The 27,988-nt window shown below is 41.8% G+C and overlaps 1 protein-coding gene across 10 annotated transcripts; it reads right to left on the reverse strand.

Moving 5' to 3' along the window:
• Positions 1 to 74: 74 nt before the first annotated feature.
• On the reverse strand, positions 75 to 21,711 carry LOC109816670 (UDP-glycosyltransferase 43). Of its 10 annotated transcripts, XM_083060290.1 has the most exons (11): positions 17,148 to 21,711; positions 16,778 to 17,071; positions 6,441 to 16,702; positions 4,867 to 5,018; positions 4,735 to 4,782; positions 3,324 to 3,451; positions 2,665 to 2,707; positions 2,323 to 2,383; positions 2,121 to 2,203; positions 1,513 to 1,587; positions 75 to 915 (listed from the first exon to the last, which is right to left on the reverse strand). In XM_083060290.1, the coding sequence occupies exon 1, from the start codon at positions 21,628 to 21,630 to the stop codon at positions 20,236 to 20,238; it is 1,395 nt and encodes a 464-aa protein (XP_082916416.1). In that variant the 5' UTR covers positions 21,631 to 21,711; the 3' UTR covers positions 75 to 915; positions 1,513 to 1,587; positions 2,121 to 2,203; positions 2,323 to 2,383; positions 2,665 to 2,707; positions 3,324 to 3,451; positions 4,735 to 4,782; positions 4,867 to 5,018; positions 6,441 to 16,702; positions 16,778 to 17,071; positions 17,148 to 20,235. The 10 variants fall into 10 exon arrangements, with proteins under 10 accessions (XP_082916416.1, XP_082916412.1, XP_082916425.1 ...); XM_083060286.1 differs by lacking the exon at positions 1,513 to 1,587; XM_083060282.1 differs by lacking the exons at positions 75 to 915; positions 1,513 to 1,587 and adding an exon at positions 3,622 to 4,186 and having other exon boundaries at positions 1,837 to 2,203.
• Between the last annotated feature and the right edge of the window lie 6,277 nt (positions 21,712 to 27,988).

The following is a 27,988-nucleotide window of genomic DNA, read 5'->3' on the forward strand; positions in this document are numbered from 1 at the left end:
CTAGGAGAAGGAACTTTGAGAGAAAACTAGGATAAGTTTTTCTCACGAATTTGACTCTTGAAAATGAGAGAGAATTTCTGAATTCTAAGTCTCATTAATGTCCAAAAGTGATTACAAGTGAAGAGAAAACGAAATTATAGGGAGAGGTAGCTTCTAGGAGAAGCTAACCTTAACCATGGTTCACTAGGAACCATGGTAAGGTGTAGCTAACCTTCCATGGTTTATAAAACTTGTAGGAGAATCTAACCTTGACCATGGTTCACTTAAGAACCATGGTAAGGTCAGCCTAACCTACCAAGGTTTAGAAACTTGGAAGGCAAGCTTCAAAACTTGAAGAAAGAACTAGTGAATTTTAGCCAAGAACTAAGACACAAGCTAGGCGGTCAAGGCTCCAAAATGCTCCATGATTTATTTTGAAATTCTTTGATTTGGTTTAGTTAGGTTCATCATATGATGATGAGACCTAGCTAAATCAAATCTATGAAAAATTAAGAGCAAAATGAGTCTAATATGCAAAATTTTGCCTAGGCCCAATTCTGGCCCAATTACTAGTCATACCCTCAAGCATTGCTAAATGCCATCCCTTTTTCCCTACTGAAAAAATATAAAATGAATGTATCAACAAAAGAGGTTAAATGGAGTTAAACTCTCCAAGTAACCCACCCTAAAATCAATATACAATCACTAATGAAAAGCAAGTAAAGTGCCTCACAAATACAAAGGCAAAATTAGACCTATACAAAGGAACTATGTACAAAATATATGAAAAAGGTCTTTAAGATCATCTCATTCCTCTTGGTTCTTTTAGTATATCACCTCTTGGATTCCTTGGCCTTGGCCATAGTCTATCATCCCCTCCCTCTTGAAAAGGATTTGACCTCAAATCTCGAGGGTCCTCATGATTATTGGCCATACCTACAAATATATAATAAAATTCATCAGAGGTAATATTTTCAAAAAATAAATGTGAAAGGAATATCCTAGAAGGAATCCTTTCATGGAACCTAAAGAAATCTATGACACTAGACCTACTAATATAATGAATAGGATCCTCTCCTAAACATAGACTAGGTATATTTCTAAATCCTAAAAATGTGCTAAAACTAAAACTATAGCACACTAAAGACTTAATCCTAAAAACTAAAACATCTTGCCTAAAGTACCCTACACTACTACAAGATCTATCATCTACATCGGTTCAAATAGGTAATCTACATCGGTTTGAAAACCGATGTAGAATTGGGAGATGTAGAAACACATTTTATTTTACATCGGTTTTAAAACCGATGTAGATTTGTGCAAAATCTACATCGGTTGTCAGAAAAACCGATGTAGATTTGTAAATCTACATCGGTTCTAAAAAAACCGATGTAGATTTTGTACACCAATCTACATCGGTTGTAAATAAAATCGATGTAGATTTGTGCACAAATCTACATCGGTTTTATTTACAACCGATGTAGATTGTAGTTTTAAAAAAAAAATTATTTATTTTTTATTTTTTCTGGTTACCTGTAATAAACAGATATATATATATATATATATATATATATCAAACACACAAGAATGACATATAATCATGATAACCTACAAACAAAAGTATATGTTAAAATACTTGAAAATTTAGTAATCAAGTTTGTTAATCAAGCAGATTTCATGAAATATAAAACACGCCTGATTGACAAGTTTTGATCCTTAAGTATAAAATAAACAAAACAAAAGTAGTTTCACTTTCATTTTCTGTGAAAAAAACAAGGCACACCAAATACTTGCCCAACAATACAACACTTGTTTCAAAGTATATTGGAGACCAAAATCCAGTAAAGGCACCATCCAGAAGAGCACAAACAGAATAAATATTAGATGTTGTAGTTCCTAAAGCAAGGAGGACATCCATGTTTGTTGAACCATTTCTAAGTGCTATGCCAGCTGCTATATAGAAGCATTTCCCAGAATAAAATCATTACAAAATAATGAAAACATTGAAACCAAGAGCCAAAATGAAAACATTGAACCAAGAGCCAAAACAAAAACAATGTCTCTGAAAAGACTCTCAAAAGTCATTCATAGTACAATTTCTAAATCTAATTGAGTGACTATGTGTTCTTTGATGATTTCACCCTTGTCTGGAGGCCTATGTTTAAATGTTTCATTTGAATTCCACTTGCTTCTGGCATTCTGCCTGTTGCTTCTATGGTTGATGCTGGTAAGAGAAATTCATTTTCAAAAAATTAATGCTTGGTAAAAGATAGGTCCTGCTTAGTTCATATTTTGCTTATGAAATACATGTAAAGAAAATTAAAAAAGAAAATGTTCCCTCACCAATTTTATTGTTGCCAGTATAATTGGTTTGTCCATGCATATTTTTACTGATCCTGTATTTCTGCTATCAAAGATAAATTAATAACTAATCACATAATAATAAGACAATACAAATCATTTCAACAGTCTTTGCCCTATGAGTGCCAATCTGTTATAAAAGGTAATTAGTTTACCAGTTACAACTGAATAGTGAGACCAGTTACAACAGAATAGTGAGCAGGTTCTATTTTATAATAAACTGATTCTTTGGCTAAGTTTAAAAAGATTGATTTTGTTTTCATGTCTTGAAAGGAACATAAAAAATCCAAATCAAGTAACCAACTATTTACAAGTAACTAGTACCATCATGTGTCTTGGTGTTCACCTTCACTACTTGAATTGCAATCTGTACATAACATTATCATAATTAAACTGGAAATTTAAATAAATAATATGGCCAAAATTAAATACATGTTATATTAATTATATTGGTCATTCATTGAAATAACATGTTACTGAAGATTTTTCTAAAACAGAACAAGAATTGTAAGTTCTAGCACACTAGGCAAAGTGAATATAGATTCAAGCAGTAGATGATTTATAAACTACATGAAGATTATTAAGATCAGTTTAGCTTTAGCATCATTCTATTAGAAACCATAGCTAACCCTTGTGCCCATAAATTAAAAACTTGTGTTGAATAGTATAAGCATAAATTTCTATTGCATTGTGTATGGCATAACTTTTGAAGACTAATTACATAAAATTCTATTAAATTTATGTAGCAGATATTGAGATTTCAGTCACCCAGTTTTTTGTAGGCAGAAATTATAGGAATTTAGGTATAGAGGAGAGGAAAAAGAGAAAATAAAAAAGGCTGCATACAATGAAAACAGTGTTAGAGCACATCTGAGACAAAAATTGGGGGCACTTTGCATCTGGGACAAAAAAGTAGCAAAGACCAAACCACATTCAGGACAAATAAAACCGACCAATTCCACTGTTTAATTGAAAAGAATTACCTGTTAAGTGTTCCTCAATACGAATTGGGCTGTCTCCTTTAATTGTATTATTATTGATCTTATCTAACAGCTCTTCAACTCGTTTGGTTGTCACATTTACAGACTCTAACAACATATCAAGTTCAAACCTGCCAGTACAGTTAAAATAATATCAGCAAGTGCCAGTGATAGAAGGAAATCATGTCTTATTCAACCCAGTGATGTCAAAAAAAAAAAAAAAAAAAAAGAGGAACAATTTGGTACTCGTGACAGTGATCAATAAAAGATAAATCAACAGAACAGGCATTTTAAAATGTACTTAAACATCACTAGCAAGCTCTGATGGCATCTTCATTATCATCCGAGCCAGACTGTCTTTGCTCAGTAGATATATCTTCCAAGGATGGCATTCCTTCAAGTGAATTATCTCTCTTACTGTTGTCCACGGCAAGTTGGTGAAGCTGGTTTAGCTGCTGCGTGTTTCTACTTGCGGTGCTAACTAGCTGCTTCCCAAACGGTGCTGGATCAGCTGCATATTGGACAGCTCCTACTGCAGGAGCAGCCTTAGTGTGGTTATCAACGCAAGTCAGTTCCAATGTTGGACCCGAAACAGAAGCATTTAGTGTTCCTCCGTCCGTAACTTTTGGTGCAGCAGCTGAGTCACCTTCAGCAACAGTTGCTGCATCACCTTGCGTTAGTGTATCAGCCGTGACCACCAAGGCACCAACTGCAGGTGTGGCAGCACCGCCAGGGCCAGCACCTGCTTGTGTATTATCCTGATCATGTCCAGCAGCAGCAACTGCATCCTTTTTAGGACCAGCAGACTCATTCCCGGCTGCACAATTATCATCCGTTCCAGCCATTGCAGTAACTTTACTTGGATCCTTTTTTGATTATGAATTTGTTAATATTATTTTGTAGCAACAATGGCTGCTGTTGAAAACTGATTCACTATTTGAATCTCATAGCGACCCAGGACCACTGCTATGCTACTCCACTATAGTATGCTACCACAATGGACCAGTTTGTTTAAAATTAAAAAATGTACTTATAAAACAAAAGTGGTTTTTTAAGTAGATAGGAGTTGATTATTATATTTCTAAATAAAATCAAGTTTATGAACTTGATATAGTATTAGTGGTTATAGCACTAAACTGAAAATTCTCATTACTAATTTTTGAACTTTCAAAATAAGCAATAGGTAGATTCAGTACTGCACAAAATTCCTATTATAATAGGCTTATATTCAATTCTAAATTCTGAATTTTGGTTCAAAACTTAGAGAGAATTCAAGACCCCCACAAACGAAAAACAATCAAAAAACCCAAATCACAGATTTACACTAAAACAAATAAAACAGAGTTACACTAAAACAAGATCAAATTTAAAGAAATGTCAAATGCAGAGGGTAAATAAACTTCTTTTTACGAACCTTTGGCCTTTTTAATTAGGAGGAATCCCAGAATGCTACGACAATAGCCTGCATTTCATTTATTTATTGGATTAATACTCAACCATCTTAGTTCTTCTATGAAGATGACAAACCAACAAGTCTCAATCATACCTGTAAAGCAGTATCAGATGCAGCTTTAACACATCCACAGAGATTCAAAACTTTCAGCTTTCGGCAGAAGCTGGCAAGGTAAGCCAGGGCACTGTCACTGAAGGCTGAATAACCACTGATGTTCAGTTTTGTAAGATCACGGCAACCAAGGCCTACAGCATACAATGAACGATCAGTAAGCTTGAAACTTTTGCTGAGGTCCAGGATTTGCAGGTCATGACAGAAATAAATTTTCTTATGACTTTCAATGAGAAAATGATGACATTTTTTTACCCATAATACTTTATCAACACTTTCTTTCTTTAAACTAAGTTATTAGCATTAAACATATCTCCTGAAAAGTTAATTAATATGTTAATTTCTTAATAAAATATATGACGGATTGTAATTAAATGAGATGTAAAACTGTTTCATATTACAAATTCACAACTTTTTTCCTTCTTAATTAGGGCATTGACATATTATGACAAATGTTTTTTTTATACACAAGCTTTTGGAAATTGATTTTCTAACCATGTATTTTAATCGGATTAACCTATGTTTCTAATGCCAAATTAAGTCACTTTATTTCATCTCACAACAAATCCTTTTCCCTCACTCAATCTCATATTGTTTTTGACTTCTACTCCCAGCCTAGCTAGTGCCTAGTAATGAAATTCCGGTGAGGGTAGGGGTCCAAAGATTGAGATATAAAACTGATATTTTGACCAGCAGAAAAAAAGGGAAATAAAGTAATGGTTTTTCTCCCCTTTTGCAGATGAAACATCCAATTATGCAATGGTTGTGTATACAATATAGATAACAAGGAAAGTAATAGTGGCAAATTGGGTAATGGGAGACACAAACACACACAGTGGCAATTAGGGGCATTATAAAAACACCACACACCTTATAATTTAATCCCAATCTATATGTTAGATGTCAGCATTTTTCTCGAGATGTTAAATGGATCATAATAAAGATAGGATAGTTTCCATCTTTATACAAATTTATAAGTATGTAATGTGAAAAGTCAACGGTCAAAGATTTGCATTACTGTCTCTGTCTCCCACACATACATACACATAGGCATTTGAGACACACACACACACTAATAACTCACATTCTGTCACTTACAGATGACATTCCCCAAAACCCTCACAACGCCACCAAGCACTATGCGTCCCACTTGGGTGCGGCCCTACCTGCTACCTTGGTGCACCCGCCTTCCCTCCCTTCCCACACACCATAACATTAACATGAAAAGGCTTTCTCTCTCTCCCATAAACCCCGAACTGGCCTTAACCTTGGCCCTGTCCATCCTCTGCATCGCAGAGGGAGCATACCAGAATGATACACACGCCCTCACCCAATTCCGCCTCCAAAGCGACACCCACGGCAACCTCCTCACCAACTGGACCACCGCCGACGCCTGCTCCGCCGCATGGCGCGGCGTCGAATGCTCCCCAAACGGTAGAGTAGTGGGCCTCTCCCTCCCTTCACTTAACCTTCGCGGCCCAATTTGATAGAAACAAAAAAAAAAGGAAATAAACCCTAAACTGAGAAAAGGAGAGAAATGAATCGATGATGCTTACAGAGGGTTATTCAGGGGAAAGGGCGCGGAAAGGGCGCGGCAACGGCGGGGCGACGGTGGTGCAATGGGGGGCAAAGGCTCATGCGCGCGCACAGGGAAACCTTCTCAATATTCAGTAGCTAGCAAGGGCTTCAGGGAGAATGCCTACTCTTGGGCACGCGCGGGGTAGGAAAGAGTTCTCAATATTACATCGGTCACTATGTAAACCGATGTAGATCTCTTTATGATTGAGCCTCTTATTCATAAAAATGCCACCGTGATTTTAATATTACATCGGTTCGTCTTAAACCCGATGTAGAATATGTAATATTTACATCGGTCCTACTAAAAACCGATGTAAATATGCTTAATATTATACCCTTAATTACAATAATGCCACCGTGCTTTCTTTTTACATCGTTTCTTGCTTAACTGATGTAAAAATGGTGATGTAAAATAGTATTTTTGTAGTAGTGCTATATGGTAACCTAGGCATTTCCTATAAAATAAGGAAAATACTAGTAAGAAATTTCCTAAACAATTTTGGATTATATTATTTGTTGGATAGTTATGTAAAGAATTTGTCACAAAGAACCTTGAAGGTTCAGATGTTATATCCAACAAATAATATATTCCATAAATTGGGTGCATTATTGACACAACTAAGGTAGGAAAAGTCCTACACAAAGGAAGGCTATTTACCTTGGACACCACCAAGGAAGTAGCATGAGAAGTAGAACTAAATGAAGTCCACTTCTCTTTCACCAAATCTTGAAGTTGAGACTCTTTTTCTTTAAAAATAATGGATTTATGAATCTCCTCTTCAAGACTAGTGGTAGAATGAGGGCAAGAGTTAAGATCTTTATGAATAAAGATAATTTTTTTCATAGGAGTTTTAATACTAAAACAATTCTCTTTAGTCACAAATCCTTTAGAAGATATTTCTTCCTCTTTACTCTTCCCTGCACAAAGTTCTTTATTTTTTTCTATTTCTTCTTTTCTTTTGATTTTCATTTTTCTTCTTCTTTTGTGTTTTCTCATGTCTTCTTTCAATTTTTCTTCTTCTTGTTTAAGAATTCTCAACTTCTCATCTAGGATAGCAAGTTTGGCCTCTCTTTCAATTTTCTCCTTCTCTTTTTGAAAGGCCTCTTGCTTCTTCCATAGTTTAAGTGATTTTAGCTCTTTTGTTAAGTAAGAAATATTTTTAGGAGAGCTATCACTTCCACTATAGTTGGATTGTTGAGACATTTTAAACAACAAGATTTTTCTCTTCACACAAAAATAGATTTTAAGAAAATAATATTTTTGGAAGTGCTAGACTTGGCACTTGGAGGTCTAAGAGTACAAATTGAACTTTGGAGGGAGGTGAGCTACTATCGAGCCACTTAATAACCAAGCCTCTTCAAGTAAAAATCTCTAAACCCCTTTGTACTTTGCCTTGCACAAAATATTTTCACAAAGTTCTTTTCAAAAGAAAAATAACAAGCAAGTGCCTACTGTGTACAATTAAGCAATGCAATTAAAACTTGAAAACATAAATTGCTTAAAACATAAATTGCATGAAAACATAAATTGCTTAAAATCTTAAAGACAAGAAAACATAAACTAGGCGATTAAGCAATTAAACCTAGGTGAGAGCTTGAAAGGCACCAAAGACCATCAAGGACCCTCTCACAAGTACTAAACGAATTTACTATGAGAACACTTAAGGAGAGATGGAGATACACCAAAGGCACTCCAAGACACTCCTTAATAAAGGCCTTGTACAAAAATTTGGAAATCAAAAATTACAAGAAAAATGAAATTCAAATTTTCTTCAAATGAAATGCAAATTTACACTCCAAATGAAATGTAAATTCACATTCAAATGAAATTAGTGGCTGCACTTAATTTCAAAGAAAAAAAAATTAGCCACTAATTAGAAACAAATTTTAGAGACGGATTTTGTAAGGAAAAACAAATTTTAGAAACTAAAAAATTCCGTCACTAAAATTAGTCTCCAAATTTTCACAAAAATTTTCAAAATTCTTGCTCCTTCTTTCTCCAATTCAGCCACCTAGCTTGCAGCCTCACAATGTGTTTCACTCCTCTTTAGAAGTAACCTTGATGTTGGTTACTCCTAGGTGTTTGAATTTCCAAGAATCCAATCCAATGAGAAACAAGCTCCTAGGTCACCACCAAAATCCTTCAATATTGGCTATCCTTAAGCTTGGCCTTCAACACCTTCCAAGAGGCACTCAACACACCTTAAGTTGCTGGAATATTAGTGCAAAAACTGAAAAGGAACAATTTAGAATAGCTACACCAATTGGTGGAATGAAATGAGACAAACTAGAAGGAGTTTCACAAAAATGACAAACAACAATTAAGGCTAATTTTGGAAAGCTAGCACACAAGAGATATCCTATCAAAGGCACTAGAATGGATTACAAATCAAAAGCTAAGATTAGAAACAAAAATAAGACACAAATGATGTGGCTGGATAAGAAATTTATATGCAAAAATATTACCAAAACCGAGAGCTACACATACCAAAGACCGAGAGCTAGTAAACTAGTTTTTCACTCCTTTTGGCTTCTTCTTTTGCTATTTTCTTTCTTTTCTTTTTGTAATATATTTTTCACTTCTTTTTCATTTAACAACCAGGAGTTTTAATGCCTTTTTAACATATATGAAACTCGGTTTTGATGAATTAAAACTGCTGCAAAAGATTTTCACACAAAACAAGAGGTTTTCACATGCATCATTAAACTAGTGCTTCACAATTTTGTGCTATTTTAATGTCAAATTTTTAAGCACTTTTTCTTTTGCTTTTCTAATGCTTTTCACACACTTAAACCTCTGTTTTGCCTCTGTTTTAATGAGTACAAAAATTATAAAAGTTTCAGCCACACCAAAGAATTGAAGAGAACCTAATAGGAGAGTGTTTGAAGCATTTTCTTGACAAACTTTTAACAAGACATAAAGGAAACCTAACTCTAAGAAATTTGCTAGAACTAATAGCAAATCATGAACTCAAATATGTAAATCAAAAGCACATATAGGTAAGGTTCAGATTTAATAAGAAAATACAAAAAATTCGGACACACAAAAATATTAGGTCAACAAGCTAGTCTAGGAATTTTCAACATGAAAAGGACTACACATGACTTCTATGACAAAACAAGTGATTCAAAAATAAAATCTATGCTCAATGAATGTTGTCCAATCACGGACACATGTTATAGAATGGAGAAGACTCAACCAAATACAAAAACGTACAAGAATAAGAGAACCTAAAGCACAACACAAGTGATTCACGGATTCGGAAACAAGCAAGAACATGAATCAACTTACTTCTTTTGTGACATATAGGATCTATCAAAAAAATTTAGAAAATTTAGATCCATGCAGCAAACACATATTTAGACAAAGATAAGGAAGGAACAACACGGATTCAATGAAGAAAAAATTAGAAACACATAACCTCAAGAGCACTAGGCTCTAGATACCAAAACTGATGGAAGTACTTGGAGAGGATTGATATTCTTCCAAGCTTTCCATGCAAGGACCGAAATGCTCCATGAGGTTATCACGTTTTGACCTTGGAATTCTCCTTTGAAGAAGCTTCAATGGAGGAGAAGCACCTTTGAGGAGGTTCGGTTACCTCTTAGAGAGGTGAAGAAGCTTGAAGAACCAAGCTTCTAGGAGAAGGAACTTTGAGAGAAAACTAGGAGAAGTTTTTCTCACGAATTTGACTCTTGAAAATGAGAGAGAATTTCTGAATTCTAAGTCTCATTAATGTCCAAAAGTGATTACAAGTGAAGAGAAAACGAAATTATAGGGAGAGGTAGCTTCTAGGAGAAGCTAACCTTAACCATGGTTCACTAGGAACCATGGTAAGGTGTAGCTAACCTTCCATGGTTTATAAAACTTGTAGGAGAAGCTAACCTTGACCATGGTTCACTTAAGAACCATGGTAAGGTCAGCCTAACCTATCAAGGTTTAGAAACTTGGAAGGCAAGCTTCAAAACTTGAAGAAAGAACTAGTGAATTTTGGCCAAGAACTAAGACACAAGCTAGGCGGTCAAGGCTCCAAAATGCTCCATGATTTATTTTGAAATTCTTTGATTTGGTTTAGTTAGGTTCATCATATGATGATGAGACCTAGCTAAATCAAATCTATGAAAAATTAGGAGCAAAATGAGTCTAATATGCAAAATTTTGCCTAGGCCCAATTCTGGCCCAATTACTAGTCACACCCTCAAGCATTGCTAAATGCCACCCCTTTTTCCCTACTGAAAAAATATAAAATGAATGTATCAACAAAGGAGGTTAAATGGAGTTAAACTCTCCAAGTAACCCACCCTAAAATCAATATACAATCACTAATGAAAAGCAAGTAAAGTGCCTCATAAATACAAAGGCAAAATTAGACCTATACAAAGGAACTATGTACAAAATATATGAAAAAGGTCTTTAAGATCATCCCATTCCTCTTGGTTCTTTTAGTATATCACCTCTTGGATTCCTTGGTCTTGGCCATAGTCTATCACCACCGATCACCTTCACTGACGAAGACTACGTTGGCGTCAGCCCCAACCAGGATGACCTAATGGTCATCGCCGTGGAGTTAGCCAATTGGGAGGTCCACAAGACGTTAATTGACCAAGTGAGCTCGGTTGACGTCCTATATTGGCCGACGTTCCTCAGGTTAGACATCCCTCACTCTCTCATCTAACCTCACATAGAGCCCCAAGTCGGTTTTGCAGGAGAGCGAGTACACACTCGGGGATATGTGGACCTGCTAACGACCTTCAGAACCTCTCCCGCCACAAGGAGGATTATGGTCCGATACCTCCTCATAGAAGCCAACACGTCCTACAACATCATTATTGGAAGGCCGATGCTGAACCAACTCGGAGCAGTGGTGTCCACCCCACATCTCACCATGAAGTTCCCAGGAAATGACGGCAAGATCATCTCTGTCAAGGCAAATTAGAAGACGGCTCGGCAATGCTACGTCGAGAGCCTGAAGGTTTCTTCATTCGACGAGCGTTGCAAGAGTGATCCCCCCACAGTGGCTCACATCACCTACGCAGACATTACTGACCTCGATCCGAGGTCTGACTCCCATGACGAATGACCGAGTCCCATCGACGAGCTCGATGACCTCCAGATCGAAAAACTCCCTGGGTAGTGCACAAAAATCAGCAGGCAGTTGAGCCCAGAGTTACGGCAACAACTTGAAGCTGAAATCCTCAAGAACGCCAACCTCTTTGCATGGTCCAGTGCCGACATGCCAGGTATAGACGCTAACCTCATTTTTCACAGGTTAGCAATTTACAAAGAGGCCAAACCCGTGGCTTAGAGAAAGCGGAAGGTCGGTGGCGAAAGGCGGGAGGCCATCATCATCGAGACGCAAAAGTTGCTAAACGTTGGCTTCATCCGTGAGGTCAGGTACACCACATGGCTGGCAAATGTGGTTCTGGTAAAGAAGAGCTTGGGGAAGTGGCGCATATGCGTCGACTACACCGACCTAAATAAAGCATGCCCCAAGGACTCGTACCCCTTGCCGAGCATCGGCAGGCTGGTTGACGGAGCATCTGGGCACGCCCTTCTCAGTTTCCTTGATGCTTACTCCGGGTACAACCAGATCATGATGTACCCACCAGACGAGGTGCATACGTCATTCATCACCGATCACGCCAATTACTGCTACAGAGTGATGCCCTTCGGCCTAAAAAATGTAGGGGCCACCTACCAGCAACTGATGGACAAGGTTTTCCACCAGTAGATCGGATGAAACATGGAGGTCTACGTCGATGACATGGTGGTCAAGACCACCTCAGCCGAAGCTCATGCTGCCGACCTGGCCGAGGTGTTCAGCCAGATCAGGAAGCCCAACATGCGTCTCAACCCAGAGAAGTGCGTCTTCGGCATCCAGGGGGGTAAGTTCCTTGGCTTCATGATCACCAGTAGGGGAATTGAAGCCAATCTGAAGAAATGCAAAGCCATCATTCAGATGCAAAGCCCCCAGACTGTGAAAGACGTCCAGCGTCTCGCAGGAAGGTTGGTCTCCCTCTCCCGATTTATCCCCAGGTTGGCGGAGAAGGCAGGGCCAATCTTCACCCTGCTATGGAGGCCCAAATTCTTCGAGTGGACGAAACAGTGCGAGGGAGCTTTCCGAAGCTTCAAAACCTTCCTCACGACCCCGCCAATCCTTCAGAGGCCGGACCACCAGGCCGACCTCCTATTATATCTGGCAGTAGCAGACGGCGCGATCAGCGCGATTATCGTGCAAGAGCACCAAAAAATGCAGACACCAGTCTACTTCATCAGCCGAGTCCTCCAGGACGCCGAGAAACGATACCAGACGATTAAAAAGCTTGCGCTAGCACTCATCATCGCAGCTCGGCGTCTCCGGCCTTACTTTCGGAGTCACCAGGTAATAGTCAAAACCGACTACCCAATCAAGTAAATCCTAAGAAAGCCAGAGCTCGCGGGCGGATGATAGCGTGGTCAGTCGAGTTGTCTAAGTTCGGCATCCAGTATGAGAGTCGCGGAGCTCTGAAAGCTCAATGCTTGGCCGACTTCGTAGCCGAACTGACCCCGACCTCGGCCGATGAACCACAGGTATGGACCTTGCATGTTGATGGGTCTTCCAACTCTAAAGGTGGTGGTGCAGGTATCATCTTGGAAGGACCAAATCAAGTCACTTTGGAGTAATCCCTCAAGTTCAGCTTCAAAGTGACCAATAACCAGGCGGAATATGAGGCGCTTCTCGTAGGACTGAGGCTAGCTTGCGACCTCGGGGCACGAAGAGTGAGTTGCAACAGCGACTCAAAACTCATGGTGGAACAACTCAGTGGGACGTACCAGGCTAAGGATGTTCTTCTACAGCAGTACTTCCATGTCGCATCACACCAGATCTCATCCTTTGACGAGTTCACTATACAACATGTACCGCGAGAACAAAATACCATAGCCGACCTCCTATCAAAGCTCGCCAGTACCAAGCGCCCTGGACAACATCGGACCATTATCTAAGAAACCTTGCATTCGCCCAACTTGGCCGATAAGATCGTCAACGCTAGCAACAACGAAGAACTAGGGTGGATGACATGTATTTGGAACTACTTGAAGTCAGGAACCTTGCCCGAGGATAAAGATGAAGCTCGGAAGATGAGGGTAAAAGCGGCTAAATTCGTAATTGTCAGAGACGAATTGTTCAAGCGCGACATCTCCACCCCCCTGCTCAAGTATTTGACCACACCTCAAGCCGCTTATGTCATCGAAGAAATTCACCGAGGCATATGTGGCATGCATTCTGGAGCGCGCTCGATGGCGACCAGGGTACTCCAAGCTGGATACTACTGGCCCACCTTGAAGTCAGACTGCCAAGCCTACGTGCAAAAATGTAAAGAGTGCCAACAGTTTGGCAACACACATCGGCAGCCGCCCGAAGCCCTCCACCTGATGATGTCTCCGTGGCCGTTCGCCCAGTGGGGAATGAACATCCTGGGACCGTTTCCCCCCGCGAAAGGTCAACTCAAATTTCTCCTGGTGGCAGTGGATTATTTCACCAAGTGGATCGAGGCATGCCCACTCGCCAAGATCACCACCGAAAATGTCCAAAAATTCACTTGGAAAAACATCATATGCAGATTTGGCATCCCTCAATCCCTCGTCACCGATAACGGCAAGCAGTTCATCGCACAAAGCTTTGAGGATTTCCTCCGAGAGCTCGGTATCAAACACCTTCTAACCTCGGTGGAACACCCCCAGACCAATGGCCAGGCCGAGGCCGCCAACAAGGTCATCCTCCGAGAGTTTAAGAAGCGGCTAGGGAACGCCAAAGGATAATGGGCCGAACAGCTCCCCAGCATCCTTTGGGCATACCATTGCACCCCCAGTCAACAACACAAGAAACGCCTTACAGGCTGACTTACGGAGCTGACACAATGATCCCAGTGGAAATCGGAGAGACATCTCACCGATGCCAGATCTTCAACAGCGAGCAGAACGCTCAAGAATTAGCAGCTGACCTCGACTTGATTGACGAGCTCAGAGATGAAGCTTGGATTCACGAAGAAGCTTGTAAACTCTGAGCTTCCAAAAGATACAACACGCGAGTGCGACCTCGCTCTTTCCGAATTGGCGACTTGGTGTGGCGACTATTAGGCGACGCACGAAAAGACACGTCCGAAGGAAAGCTTGCACCCAGCTGGGGTGGCCCATTCCGAGTTGTAGAAGACTTAGAAAATGGGGCATACAGGCTAGAAGAGCTCAGTGGCAAAGTCATCCCGTGGACTTGGAACGCCACGCACCTTAAATTTTATTTCAGCTAAACCTGTAAGAATGAGCTGTGCACTCTTTTCCCGCCTCGGTCTTTTAACGAGGCACACATACACAATCAATAAAATAACTCATTCTTTTCCATTCATGTTCTCTTAGTTTTACATCATTTTACCATAAAATGTCTTATGCTAAGCCGATGTCGAGTTCGAACCTTTGCACAACTTATTTTACTTTAAGCCGGGGTCGAATTCGAACCTTGGTCTGACTTATCTCGCTCTTAATCAAGGTCGAGTACGAACCCTGAATACGTTTCGCTTAAATCCAAGGTCGAGTCCGAACCTTAATATTATTCATGTCACACTAAATTCAAGGTCGAGTTCGAACCATCATACGATTCGTTCTACTTTAGTCCGAGGTCGAATCTGAACCTCGGTATATTCAACTCAAGGTCGAATCCGAACCTCGGTATATTCAACTCAAGGTCGAATCTGAACCTTGGTATATTCAACTCAAGGTCGAATCCGAACCTTGGTATATTCAACTCAAGGTCGAGTTCGAACCCTGGTATAGTCAACTCAAGGTCGAGTTCGAACCTCGGTATAATCAACTCAAGGTCGAGTTCGAACCTTAGTATAATCAACTCGAGGTCGAGTTCGAACCTCACTGCGAAATATCTCGCTTTCACCCAAGGTCGGATTTGAACCTTGGAACAAATCACTTTGCTCTAAATCGAGTCTGAACACCACAAAGTACAAAAATACACAGCAAATTATGACCGTGTTTTTCAAATCGCGCAAACAGGAAAAAACCAAGCCTAAAGCGTAAACACGAAATCAGAGGTCCAGACAAACCCATCAAAAGCGCAAAGGTGAACAACCAAAAAATATATATATACACAACAAGGTCTACCAGTTCAAGACATGGGATCCAAGGGGAAAAAGGACCAAAAGAGTTAAGCTATTACAAAAAATGGCCTAGAAAGAGGTGTTGTCGCTAGAGCTGTCCGCAAGGTCATCCTCCTTCACCAGCTTCCCGAAGCGAACTTCTTTCTCCACATGCATGGAAGAGAGATCAACCCCCGGCGCGAGAAACCTCACCTGGCGAGCTCCCTTGAGGAATCCCCTCTTGTGCTCAAACACGACAGCCCGCTCAGTTTCCTCGAGCATCTTCTCTAACCCCGCCTTCGCCTCCTCCAGCTTCGCAAGGTACACCCTCAAAGCGACATTCTCCTCTACTTGGCCACCGAGAAGCACCTCGTCACAAAGATGCTTCTCGGCCTCCGCCACCAACTCGGCCTTCTGCGCGGTGACCTCATCCTCCAGAGAGCGCACCCGAGCTCGGGAAGACTTGGCAAGATCCTGCAACTCACGGACCTGGGCAGCGTAAGTCTCATTAGACCTCAGAGCAATCTCCAAGGACTTCTGGACCCTCTCTAGCTCCTTCTGGGTAGCTTGTAGCTCGGCCTCATTCTGCATCTTGGCGTCGTTGAGCCAATGCCTTGTTTTCTTCCTTCAAGGGCTGGACTCGCCCTTTCAGCTTTGCCAAGTCCTCCTGCTGCTTGGCCCACTTATGTTTCCAATGATCCACGATGGCCATCGTCCTCTGTAGGAAGACTTCAGCAGAATCAAGACCTCCCACTGGCCCGGCCGACTCGATCATGGCTTGATCAGTCGTGCTCAGCAAACTACTGGAGAAGAACTTCTCCGCGGTTACCCCCGCACTCCATAAAGAGTGTATGTCCTCCGAAGCGCTTACATGGTCCAACCGCACCTGGGAGGAACCCTTTACAAAGTGCTGGGCGAGATACTGGCTTCTAGGGCGCTCCTTCGACGAGCCAGACGGCGATGCCGAGCTTGCGGGAGTGGGAGTCGGGACCTCGGAGCTCGGCCCCTTTCCACGGTTATTGGCGAAGGCAGAGGCAGGCGCCCCTTGCTCAGCAACGGGGATACCCACCCTTGGTACCTCCGAGCTCGAAGCCACCGGGACCTCGGCAGCATCCCTAGCCTGCAAAAGACATTCTTAAGTCAGAAAACCAAGAAGTGCAAATATAAAAGAAAAACCACAAAGCATGGCACCAACCTCGGTGGCCTGGATGACCTGTTTAGCAGCTGGAGCAACCTCCTCGGCGGCCACTTGGGGAGCCCCCTCCAGCGGCGGACTCCCTGTGAGGTCGACCGCGTCAGCGTCAGCGGCCTTAAGTAACCTCCTCAGCATCTCGAGGGGCAGAGGTCCCCTCGACCTCTTTTTCTCCCCTCTTTCTTTTTCTTCGGGTCTCCAGGGGGGCCACCTCCTCCTCTTGAGGCTCGGGGACATCAATTTCGGCAATGTTGTAGCGGTGCTTCAACTCACGCCACTTGTTCCTGCCCATTATGCCTGCAAGTACAGAGAACACATACATCAGTAAAAGAAATTTGAGAACCCTAACGAGCAATAAAGACGAGATACTCACTCTCTAGACCCCGCTCCTTGTACGCCGAGTTGGCAAGCGACAAGACGAGCTTGCAATCCAACGGACGAGGAAGCGCTTCAAGGTTTGCAATGGCAGCGGTTTCAGAAGCTGACAATCACAACTGCCCCACTCCGTGAAACCTAGCCGGGACCGGCCGCCAGTAGAAGGGGAACTTCGGCAACCCACCGAAATAGAATGCCCCATCCTCTAACGGGTTGACATCCACAAGCGCCACCCAGAAAAACTCTTGTTTAAAATTCTTATACGACTAGGAGTAAAGGGAAAAAAGACCCCCAGCCTTACTCCCACTCAGGGACATCAGGCCATAAGGAGGAACACCCATTTCCAACTGGTAAAAATGGAGGAGAACGGACAAAGAAACCTCTATCCCCAAGGCCGAACACAGGACTTGGAAAGCCCTCAAAAAACCACAGCTATTGGGGTGCAACTAGCAAGGAGCCGAGTTGATAAAATTCAAAAAGTCACACTCAAATTGTGTGAAGGGAAGACACACACCTAAATCCCTAAAGAAACACTGGTATACATAAAAGAAATGAGGGTCAGAAGGACCCCCCCATATAGACACGCTCATCAGGCCGACAAGGCTCGAGCCGGATGAACTGGAGATGGAAGAATCACAGATCCTATGCGACTTTCGAATCGCATTGATCTCCATGAACGACCTGAACACACTCTGACACTCCCCCACGTCACACCTGACCCAGTCGTAGCCAGGAACGCCGGGGACGAGATCCTTATGCAAATTCTCTGCCTTTTTCTTTTCGGCGGCGGCCATTCCGGTAGCCACCGCCTTGTCGCGCGCCTTACCCTTGCCCTTGGCAGGCGCAGAAGATGCGGCACCACTCTCTCCAACCATCAAGAAAACAAAAAGAATCGAAGAGAGAAAGATTGGAGAAGAAAGAGAGAACAGGGAAATCAAAATACTGGGTACCCCCTTGACAAATGAAAGAGCAATAAGGAAGGAGGAGAACCCAGTTGCCGGAAACGGCGACGGAAACAGAGAGGACGAAGATAGGAAATGAACAGAAACGAGGAAAACAGTGTGCGCAAGAAGCCACAGAAAAAGAGTAAAGTGAAAAGGGGAAGAGGCGCGAGAGAGAGAAAATGGCTTCCCGAAATTCAAACGGCCACGACACGTGTCGGAGAGAGAGAGAGCACCTGATGACACATTTAATGAAGCTCATTATGATGAGGCGAAACCATCATTGCATAACCGTCACCCCATCAACACGCCGCCCATGCGTTTCGGAACACGAAGTAACAGTTATGACACATGGCGTCTTGACAGGCAGGCGTACGCGAAGGGTCAGTGCTCCTTGATGAGCTCGGTCTTAACTCCTCGACCCACGGTCTTTGGAGCTCGGGAGGCTAGTGTACTATCCGTACAGCCATGTCGAGCTCGAACTCGACATCTCAGCGCAAAGTGACCTCGGACACGCGCTAGATGATGTTATCTCGGCATTCAAATAGGTCATAACTGATCTTAGGCCCAATGCCCAACAAAACCCTAATTCATACTCAGGTACATGCATTACTTATACGAGACTCATACATCCACAAAGACTAACTTTAGCATCGGAGTCTCTTTTGCAGGTATCACCCCCATCTTGGAGCATAAAACGTACCAGTGAAGGGGGCTCGCCGATCTTACCCAGCAGATCGTCCCCTACGACCGATCTCCGGTAAGAACAATTTCCATAGAGCATTGACCTCGAGGAAGGTTCTAAACCCACTCTCGAACTCCCTAACATCCCCCCTAACCCACTCGTAGCCCGGAACGGAGATGGTGGGATGTGAATCTTTGGGGTTGTTTCCACCCCTCTTCTTCTTCTCCTCACTGGCGGCGGCCACTTCCTCGGCCGCCATCACTACATCCCCGCGCGCTTTGGCCTTCCCTTTGTCCTTGCCCGGTGCGACCTTGGGGGGAGCAGAACCCTCACCAACCATTGTTTGAACCTCGACTAACAAAAGGGGGGAGAGTGAGGGGAAATACCTGATACTCCTAGAATCAAAACTCGCGAACGTCGATGACGAGCGAAGTGAACACTACCACAAGGGGATAATGGGGGCAACGAAGGAGACGGAGAAACTAAGGAGTGAGGAACGGTAAAGACAAAGCAGAAGCTGTGAGAAAATAAGGAGGGAAACCAATGTTTAAAGCAAAAAATGACAACGAAACAAGGGCATTAAATACAATGTCATAATGATAGGGTGCCTCTCGTCATTATGAGCCATCACCCTTCATTATTACACTCGCCTCTGTTCATGAAACGAGGCGACACTTGAATAACATGTGACCCTAAACCCAAGGCCAGAAATGAAGAGTCAGGACCCTCCACCAACCTCGGCATTAACTCCTCGGCTAATAGCACTCGTAGTTCAGGGGACTAGTGTACTACCCACATCGGTATCAGGGCCTACTCAGCACCTAAGAGGTCGGGCCACATCGACTTATCAAGTCGGACCAATCTCCAACTGATAAGATAAACTAATAAGATCTCAATCTTATCAAATCGTAACCAATCCCACTATCAGTCATGAGAAAAACTCTAATCTACATCAAGGTACGTGCATTATATATATGAGACTTACACACCCATAAAAACTAACTTAAGCATTGAAATCTCTTTTTGTAAGTACCAATCCCATCTCGGAGCAGCCGACGTACCAAGTAGAGGAGGCTCGCCAATTTTACCCGAAGATCATCTCCACACCGATCTCAGGTAAAAACAAACATCATTTGCATAAATTTATTCATACCCCCAGGAAGGCATTGTTCCAAGTTTAAGTCAATTTAATTTTAAACATATTTTTTTAATATAATGAAAAATTAATTTACATTCCGATTGTTTCTATAAAATATAATAATCAAATCATGTGTTTGTATATCGTTAATTTTACTTAAAGTATTTTATAATTTTAAATAACTTTATCTTAACATAATCTTTATATTAACCCTTTGTGGTTAGGGAAGACAAATCTCTAATATGGCAAGAAACAAAATAAATAAAAAAACTGACGAAAAGCAATCGTAGTCAACTCAAATACAGGAATGAAACTTTATTGGTCAACCTGTCAACTCTTGAATCAGCGACACTAGATTATTATACGACGACCCGTTCTCCATCAACGCCTCTCTACACTTGCCACTCATCTCCTTCACCTTTCTCCTGATCTCATCACCACCCTCCATCAGGGTCCTCACGCCACGCTCCACTTGTTCCGCCCGCACCAGATCCCCACCCACTCTATAATCCACGCTAATCTCCACCGCCAATCCCAGTTCCCTCACCATCTGAAACGCGTTCATCTGCTGCTCCGCGTACACCGGCCACGTGGCAATCGGCACCCCGTGCCACAAACTCTCCAGAATCGAGTTCCAACCACAATGCGACACGAACCCCCCAACGGAACCATGACCCAGCACCTTCGCTTGTGGGACCCACCCACACACCAAACCCTTCCCACTCGTCCGTTCCAAAAATCCCTCTGGTACCGGTAGTGCATCTTCGTTTGCGTAATCTCTTGGGTCTTCTAATTGGGCCTTCGGTGGCTCCCGCAAGGCCCATAGAAATCTAACCCCGGCCCGTTCAAGCCCAATCGCGATCTCCCCCACCTGGTTCGCCTTCATGCTTCCCAGGCTACCGAAGCAGAGAAAAACGACTGAACCCGCAGGCTGCTGATCAAGCCACTCCATGATTCTCTTGTACTGGGCAGGGTTGGGATCCCATTGGGCCGAGCCAACAAGATCAAGAACCGGCCCAATTGGATAAACGCGTGGTAATCGTGAATCATTGTAGAGTGACTGAACCGCGTGGGGTTCAAGCTCATGCAATGTATTCACCACGATGCCTTTCGTTTCCATGTACCTTCCCGCATGGCGTAACATCCACGAAAGCCCGTCGTTCGCGTCCAACACGAGGTTGGGCAAAACGGCGCGGGGCACGGGGTTTTCGAAACTCGGAATCTCGAACTCGGATTCCGAGCCGACTCGGGGAAGGTGGAGCGTGAAGCCGAGGAAGCTCGCCGGCGAGGCGAAGAAGAGGTAGCACGGGACGGAGAGCTCGGCGGCGACGTCGACGAAGGAGGTGCAGAACATGTCGACGAAGACGGCGGCGAGTGGGACCGAGTTGTTGGACTCGGAGGGGAGGAGGCTGAGGAGTGCGTTTCTGACGTGGTGCTTGTGGTTGTGTATGTGGAGGGAGAGGAAGGCGACGGAAGATTGGTAGTGATCGGGTGCGGGAGGGTCGACGGGAGGGAGGTGGAGGAGGCGTAGGTTAGTGGCTGAGGTGGCGCGGGATTGGAGGTAGGTGTTGACGAGGGGTCGTTGTGGGAGGGAGATGGTGAGAACGGTTGCAGAGAATCTAGGGTCGTGTTTGGTTAGGAGGAGGGCGAACTCGAGGAGTGGGACGAGGTTGCCGAGGGCTGGGGTAGCGATGAAAGCCAGTTGGAATCTAGTCATGTTGCAATGATGAGTTGAGCTAGGGAGCTGGTTTTGGTAATGGTACTTTATTTAGCTGTTGCTTGTGAGTCTACCTAAAAATCATAATATTATAATATTTCTCTCTCTCTCTCTTATAAGAACTTATTATTTAATTAATTAAGATTAAAAAATCATTAATTTAGTTAGCATTCTTATTAAAATAAACTCAAGATAAAATGTTTATCTCGTAGGGTTGTCTTTCAAACAATATTATATTTGAAAAAACACTCGGACAATTAAGTGCTTTTGTATAATATTTATTTATTTATATAATATATATATATATATATATTTTTTTTTATATTAACTACATCAATTCATTTTTTTTTTAATTTTGTAACCGTAACACGGTTACCATGGACGTTAAGTTCATATGTTGACACATGAACTCGACATATCACTTTGGTGATATGAATGTTTGATTAGTTTTATGTTATCGACGTGACAATGACATAAAATATATAACCGAGCTTACATTATCAAATGAGGTTAATGTATAAGTTCATGATCAAGTTTACGTTATCAGTGAAATTGTTACAGTTAGTAATAATAAATTTAATTAAATGTATTTTTAAAAATAATATAAGAACATTATAAATATATTTAATTAAAATAAATTAAATAAGACTTAAATATATTTTTAATTCTTCAAATTTAAGATAAATTTATTATTGATCCTTCGAATTTAAAATTATTATTTTTAGTTCTTGTAATTTTTAAAAATATTATTTTAGTCTCTTATATCATCAATAACATATATAAAAGTGATAGATTGAGAGAGTTATGTAGTATCTCTTGAGTTAATGTGATATTTTCATTATTAGTGTTCGGCCAAAGGGTGGATTAGGGTTTTTTCCTAGATCGTGCCTTAGAGTCAGAGCATTCAAAAGTGTAATCTGCCTTCTCAACTCTAGGGTTTTTTCTTTTATAGTTTCTTGTTTACGGGCTTTATGGGCCCCGAGAATGTAGGGATTTCCTTAACCATTTTGATCTGGTTAATATTTGGTGAGGGACAGTGGGACCTTGCCCTTGCTATCGGGTAGTCCCTGTATGCGAGAGTTGTGTCGGCCCCCAACCGACCATACCCGTACTGAGGGTGCAGTCGGGTATTGACCGAGTTGGTTCTTGTAAGCAGAAGGAATCGGAAATATACCGACCAGGTTAAGTAGAGAAACCAAGTCGAATAATAACTGAACCACTCTTAGAGGGGTGATCGGTGAGAGCTACAGTCGGCCTGCCATATCGGCGAGAGCTACAGTCGGCCTGGCATATCGGTGAGAGCTACAGTCGGCCTGACATATCGGCGAGAGCTACAGTCGGCCTGACATATCGGCGAGAGCTACAGTCGGCCTGACATACGTAGTAGGCAGGTCGGAATCTGACCTAGACCGTACACTAGCCCTCCAGCGCTGAGCCTATAAGGCGGAAGGGCTTTGCTAGACAGGGGGTCGGCTTAGCCATGGCCGACATGTCCCTCGTGGAGGCCTCTAGTCGGATTTCGTCCTGGACCGTACATTAGCCCTCCAACCTTGAGCGTGCAAGGCGAGAAGGCTTATCCTCAGCTGATACATACAGTCAGATTCTTGTTGAGCACACTTTTATGGCTAAGGCAAGGGACAGACCAAGAAGATTCACAGACTCGTTATCTCAATTCGTGGCTACTCGGGCTCTGGTAGGGGATGTGAGAAAATTCACCCAGTTAAAAAGCTTCAAATGGAGTAGTCGGTTAACTATTTGACTCAGTCACCTTGGGTCACCGAAATACCGAGTCGAAATTCACCAAAATCAAGTCGCCTAATTTCTGACTATAAATGATGAGAATTTTTTTTTTTTTTACAATGAAATTTGACAATCAGATCGGCAAAATACTAACTCACAAAATAAGTGAAAAAATTTTCGAGTTAAAATGAATCCAACTAATAGCCCCCATGCCCACCATTCCGAGAGTGAAATAAAAAGATGTTCTTCTAGCTAAGATGTGGCGTTTTTGGCCGAGGTGTGGGACATGATAAGCCTGCGGGTCAGACAAATGCCGATCTTCCTAGAATGATTTAGTATTTTGGGTGTTCTCTGATGAGTTTTGCTTCCCCCTAGTTCGGATTTTTACCGAGCGATCATGAATTTGTGTCTTCGAGTTATTTTATACTCGCCCAGTCGGAATTTAACCGATCGATCACGAGTTTGGTTTTCGAGTTATTTATACTCGCCCAGTCGGAATTTAACCGATCAATCACGAGTTTGGTCTTCGAGTTATTTATACTCCCTAGTTTGATTTTTACCGATCAATCACGAGTTTGGTCTTCGAGTTATTTAGATCAATCACGAGTTTGGTCTTCGAGTTATTTATACTCGCCCAGTCGGATTTTTACCGATCAATCACGAGTTTGGTCTTCGAGTTATTTATACTCGCCCAGTCGGATTTTTACCGATCAATCACGAGTTTGTCTTCGAGTTATGTATACTCGCCCAGTCGGATTTTTACTGATCAATCACGAGTTTGGTCCTCGAGTTATTTATACTCGTCCAGTCGGATTTTTACCGATCAATCACGAGTTTGTCTTCAGTTATTTATACTCGCCTAGTCGGATTTTTACCGATCAATCACGAGTTTGGTCTTCGAGTTATTTATACTCTCCCAGTCAGATTTTTACCGATCAATCACGAGTTTGGTCTTCGAGTTATTTACACTCGCCCAGTCAGATTTTTACCGATCAATCACGAGTTTGGTCTTCGAGTTATTTATACTCGCCTAGTCGGATTTTTACCGATCAATCACGAGTTTGGTCTTCGAGTTATTTATACTCGCCCAGTCGGATTTTTACCGATCAATCACGAGTTTGGTCTTCGAGTTATTTATACTCGCCCAGTCAGATTTTTACCGATCAATCACGAGTTTGGTCTTCGAGTTATTTATACTCGCCCAGTCAAATTTTTACCGATCAATCACGAGTTTGGTCTTCGAGTTATTTATACTCGCCCAGTCGGATTTTTACCGATCAATTACGAGTTTGTCTTCGAGTTATTTATACTCGCCCAGTCGGATTTTTACCGATCAATCACGAGTTTGGTCTTCGAGTTATTTATACTCGCCCAGTCAGATTTTTACCGATCAATCACGAGTTTGGTCTTCGAGTTATTTATACTCGCCCAGTCAAATTTTTACCGATCAATCACGAGTTTGGTCTTCGAGTTATTTATACTCGCCCAGTCGGATTTTTACCGATCAATTACGAGTTTGTCTTCGAGTTATTTATACTCGCCCAGTCGGATTTTTACCGATCAATCACGAGTTTGGTCTTCGAGTTATTTATACTCGCCCAGTCGGATTTTTACCGATCAATCATGAGTTTGGTCTTCGAGTTATTTATACTCGCCTAGTCAGATTTTTACCGATCAATCACAAGTTTGGTCTTCGAGTTATTTATATTCGCCCAGTCAGATTTTTACCGATCAATCACGAGTTTGGTCTTCGAGTTATTTATACTCGCCCAGTCGGATTTTTACCGATCAATCACGAGTTTGGTCTTCGAGTTATTTATATTCGCCCAGTCGGATTTTTACCGATCAATTACGAGTTTGTCTTAGAGTTATTTATACTCGCCCAGTCGGATTTTTACCGATCAATCACGAGTTTGGTCTTCGAGTTATTTATACTCGCCCAGTCGGATTTTTACCGATCAATCATGAGTTTGGTCTTCGAGTTATTTATACTCGCCTAGTCAGATTTTTACCGATCAATCACAAGTTTGGTCTTCGAGTTATTTATATTCGCCCAGTCAGATTTTTACCGATCAATCACGAGTTTGGTCTTCGAGTTATTTATACTCGCCCAGTCGGATTTTTACCGATCAATCACGAGTTTGGTCTTCGAGTTATTTATACTCGCCCAGTCGGATTTTTACCGATCAATCACGAGTTTGTGGTGCCTTCAAAATAACACATGTTAGAAATCATTTAAGATAAATAAGGGATGATGTTTATTAGGATTCAGGAATTATTGGTTTGCGGTGCCTCATTAAAAACTTTCTCAGCAAAAAACCTTTTCACATTTTTATATGGAATAAAAATCTCTTGGGACGACCCCAGCTTCTCAGCTTTCAGCTGCCCTTTTGTTGATTTGTCCCTCCTCCGTCATGATGTGACTCAAGGCGAAAGCTCTCACCTCCGACATCGTTTGACAACTCGCTTTCTCTAGCGCGATGTCGAAAGCTCCAGACCTTAAGCCCTTCTGGAACGCGATGACTGCCATCCTTTCATCCAAGGACGCTATCCTCAAGGCGACCTCATTGAACCTTTGCAGAAAGTCCTTCAACGACTCCTCCTGCTGCTGTTTGAGATCGAACAAGTCCGACATGATCAGTGGTTTCTTCTTGATAGCGGCGAACTGTGTCATGAAGAGCCGACTAAAGACATCAAAGTCGATGATTGATCGGTCAGGGAGACCACTAAACCAATCCAGTGCTGCTTTTTTGAGTGTACCCATGAATAGTTTGCAGCGGACTTCCATACTTTCTCCACAAATCAACATTTGAGCGCGGAAATTTGTCAAGTGCTGACTGGGATCCTGAGTTCCATCAAAAGGTTCGACTTGGGGAATCTGATGATCCCTCGGGATGGTCTCGGCCTCTATGGCCTCCGAAAAAGGTCGAAAATCCCTGGGGACTTCCATCATGACATCTTCCTCCACCGTCCTGGCGTTAGCCGTTATCATAGCTTGCATCTCGTCCGTCCGCCTCCTAATCTCCTCGTTTTCTCGTTGAATAGCCTCCTCTCTCTCCCTGGATCGCGCATTCTCCTCCCTCAATCCGTTGATCAATGCCATCATCTCCTCCATGGTAGGGTGTTGTGAGTCGTTGTTGGATGTGCCGCCTCTCGCCATGGTAAAGTACGGGTTCTCCTGTGTTACTTGGGGCGTAGGAAATGTTTCACCGTAGCCCCACGGTGGGCGCCAAAATGTTCCGACCAAAGGGTGGACTAGGGTTTTTTCCTAGATCGTGCCTTAGAGCCAGAGCATTCAAAAGTGTAATCTTCCTTCTCAACTCTAGGGTTTTTTCTTTTATAGTTTCTTGTTTACGGGCTTTATGGGCCCCGAGAATGTAGGGTTTTCCTTAACCGTTTTGATCTGGTTAATATTTGGTGAGGGACAGTGGGACCTTGCCCTTGTTATCGGGTAGTCCCTGTATGCGAGAGTTGTGTCGGCCCCAGACCGACCATACCCGTACTAAGGGTACAGTCAGGTATTGGCCGAGTTGGTTCTTGTAAGCGGAAGGAATCAGAAATATACCGACCAGGTTAAGTAGAGAAACCAAGTCGAATAATAACCAAACCATTCTTAGAGGGGTGATCGGTGAGAGCTACAGTCGGCCTGACATATCGGCGAGAGCTACAGTCGGCCTGGCATATCGGTGAGAGCTATAGTCGGCCTGACATATCAGCGAGAGCTACAGTCGGCCTAGCATATCGGCGAGAGCTACAGTCGGCCTGACATATCGGCGAGAGCTACAGTCAGCCTGACATACGTAGTAGGCAGGTCAGAATCCGACCTGGAACGTACAATTAGGAATACCAGTATGTATATTTTATGCAATAGTATTTAATAAATTTTCTAACAAAATTTAATTATAAAAATTAAAATAATTTTTTTAAAAATTATAAAGACTAAAATGATCAATTTTAAATTTGAGGGACAAAAATAAAATTATCCTAAATTTAAAGGATAAAACATGTTTAACCCATAAAATAGCACTATTGATTTATGTTTTATACAAAAAACTAAAATAATATAATATAGCATATCGTATAATATAATATTTTAGGGATCAATATATGGAGTAAGTTTATACTTTACATAAATATTATATTAGACTTTAAAAATATAATTATACCATATAAACAACTTAGAGTCAACTTTTATAAAATCTAATATATCTATTTTTACTTCAACAAAGGTTCACTAGACATATTTTTAGATAAAGTCAACCTATTACATTTGTAAGACCAAACATTTAAAAAGAGTTAAGCTAGTCAAACTTAGTGCTGTGCAACCTATTATATTTTTACATGTCATTTTTTCCTGCCAATATTAGAATAATAATTTTGTAATAATTTTAATTTTTGTCTTCTTAATTAAATACTACATTTGATTCTTTTTCATAAAAGAAAAAACATGATAATGTAAAATATACTCTCATTTTTTTAATTATTAAACATATTATTAAAGGTTCGATCATGTGTGGAAAAGACTTAATTAGAAAAAGGAAATTTTATTTCAACAATGCCTCAAAAGGAATCGGTCTACAACTATTTGTTGGAAAGTATCCTTAGAGTAACAAAAAAA

The sequence above is a fragment of the Cajanus cajan genome, chromosome 1 (assembly GCF_000230855.2).
Source record: "Cajanus cajan strain Asha chromosome 1, NIPB_CcT2T_4, whole genome shotgun sequence".
In the NCBI taxonomy this organism is placed as follows: domain Eukaryota; kingdom Viridiplantae; phylum Streptophyta; class Magnoliopsida; order Fabales; family Fabaceae; genus Cajanus; species Cajanus cajan.

What these genes read in the sequence shown, in the direction of transcription:
- LOC109816670 (XM_083060299.1), bottom strand. Translation starts at nt 21,630, where the DNA reads ATGACTAGATTCCAACTGGCTTTCATCGCTACCCCAGCCCTCGGCAAC.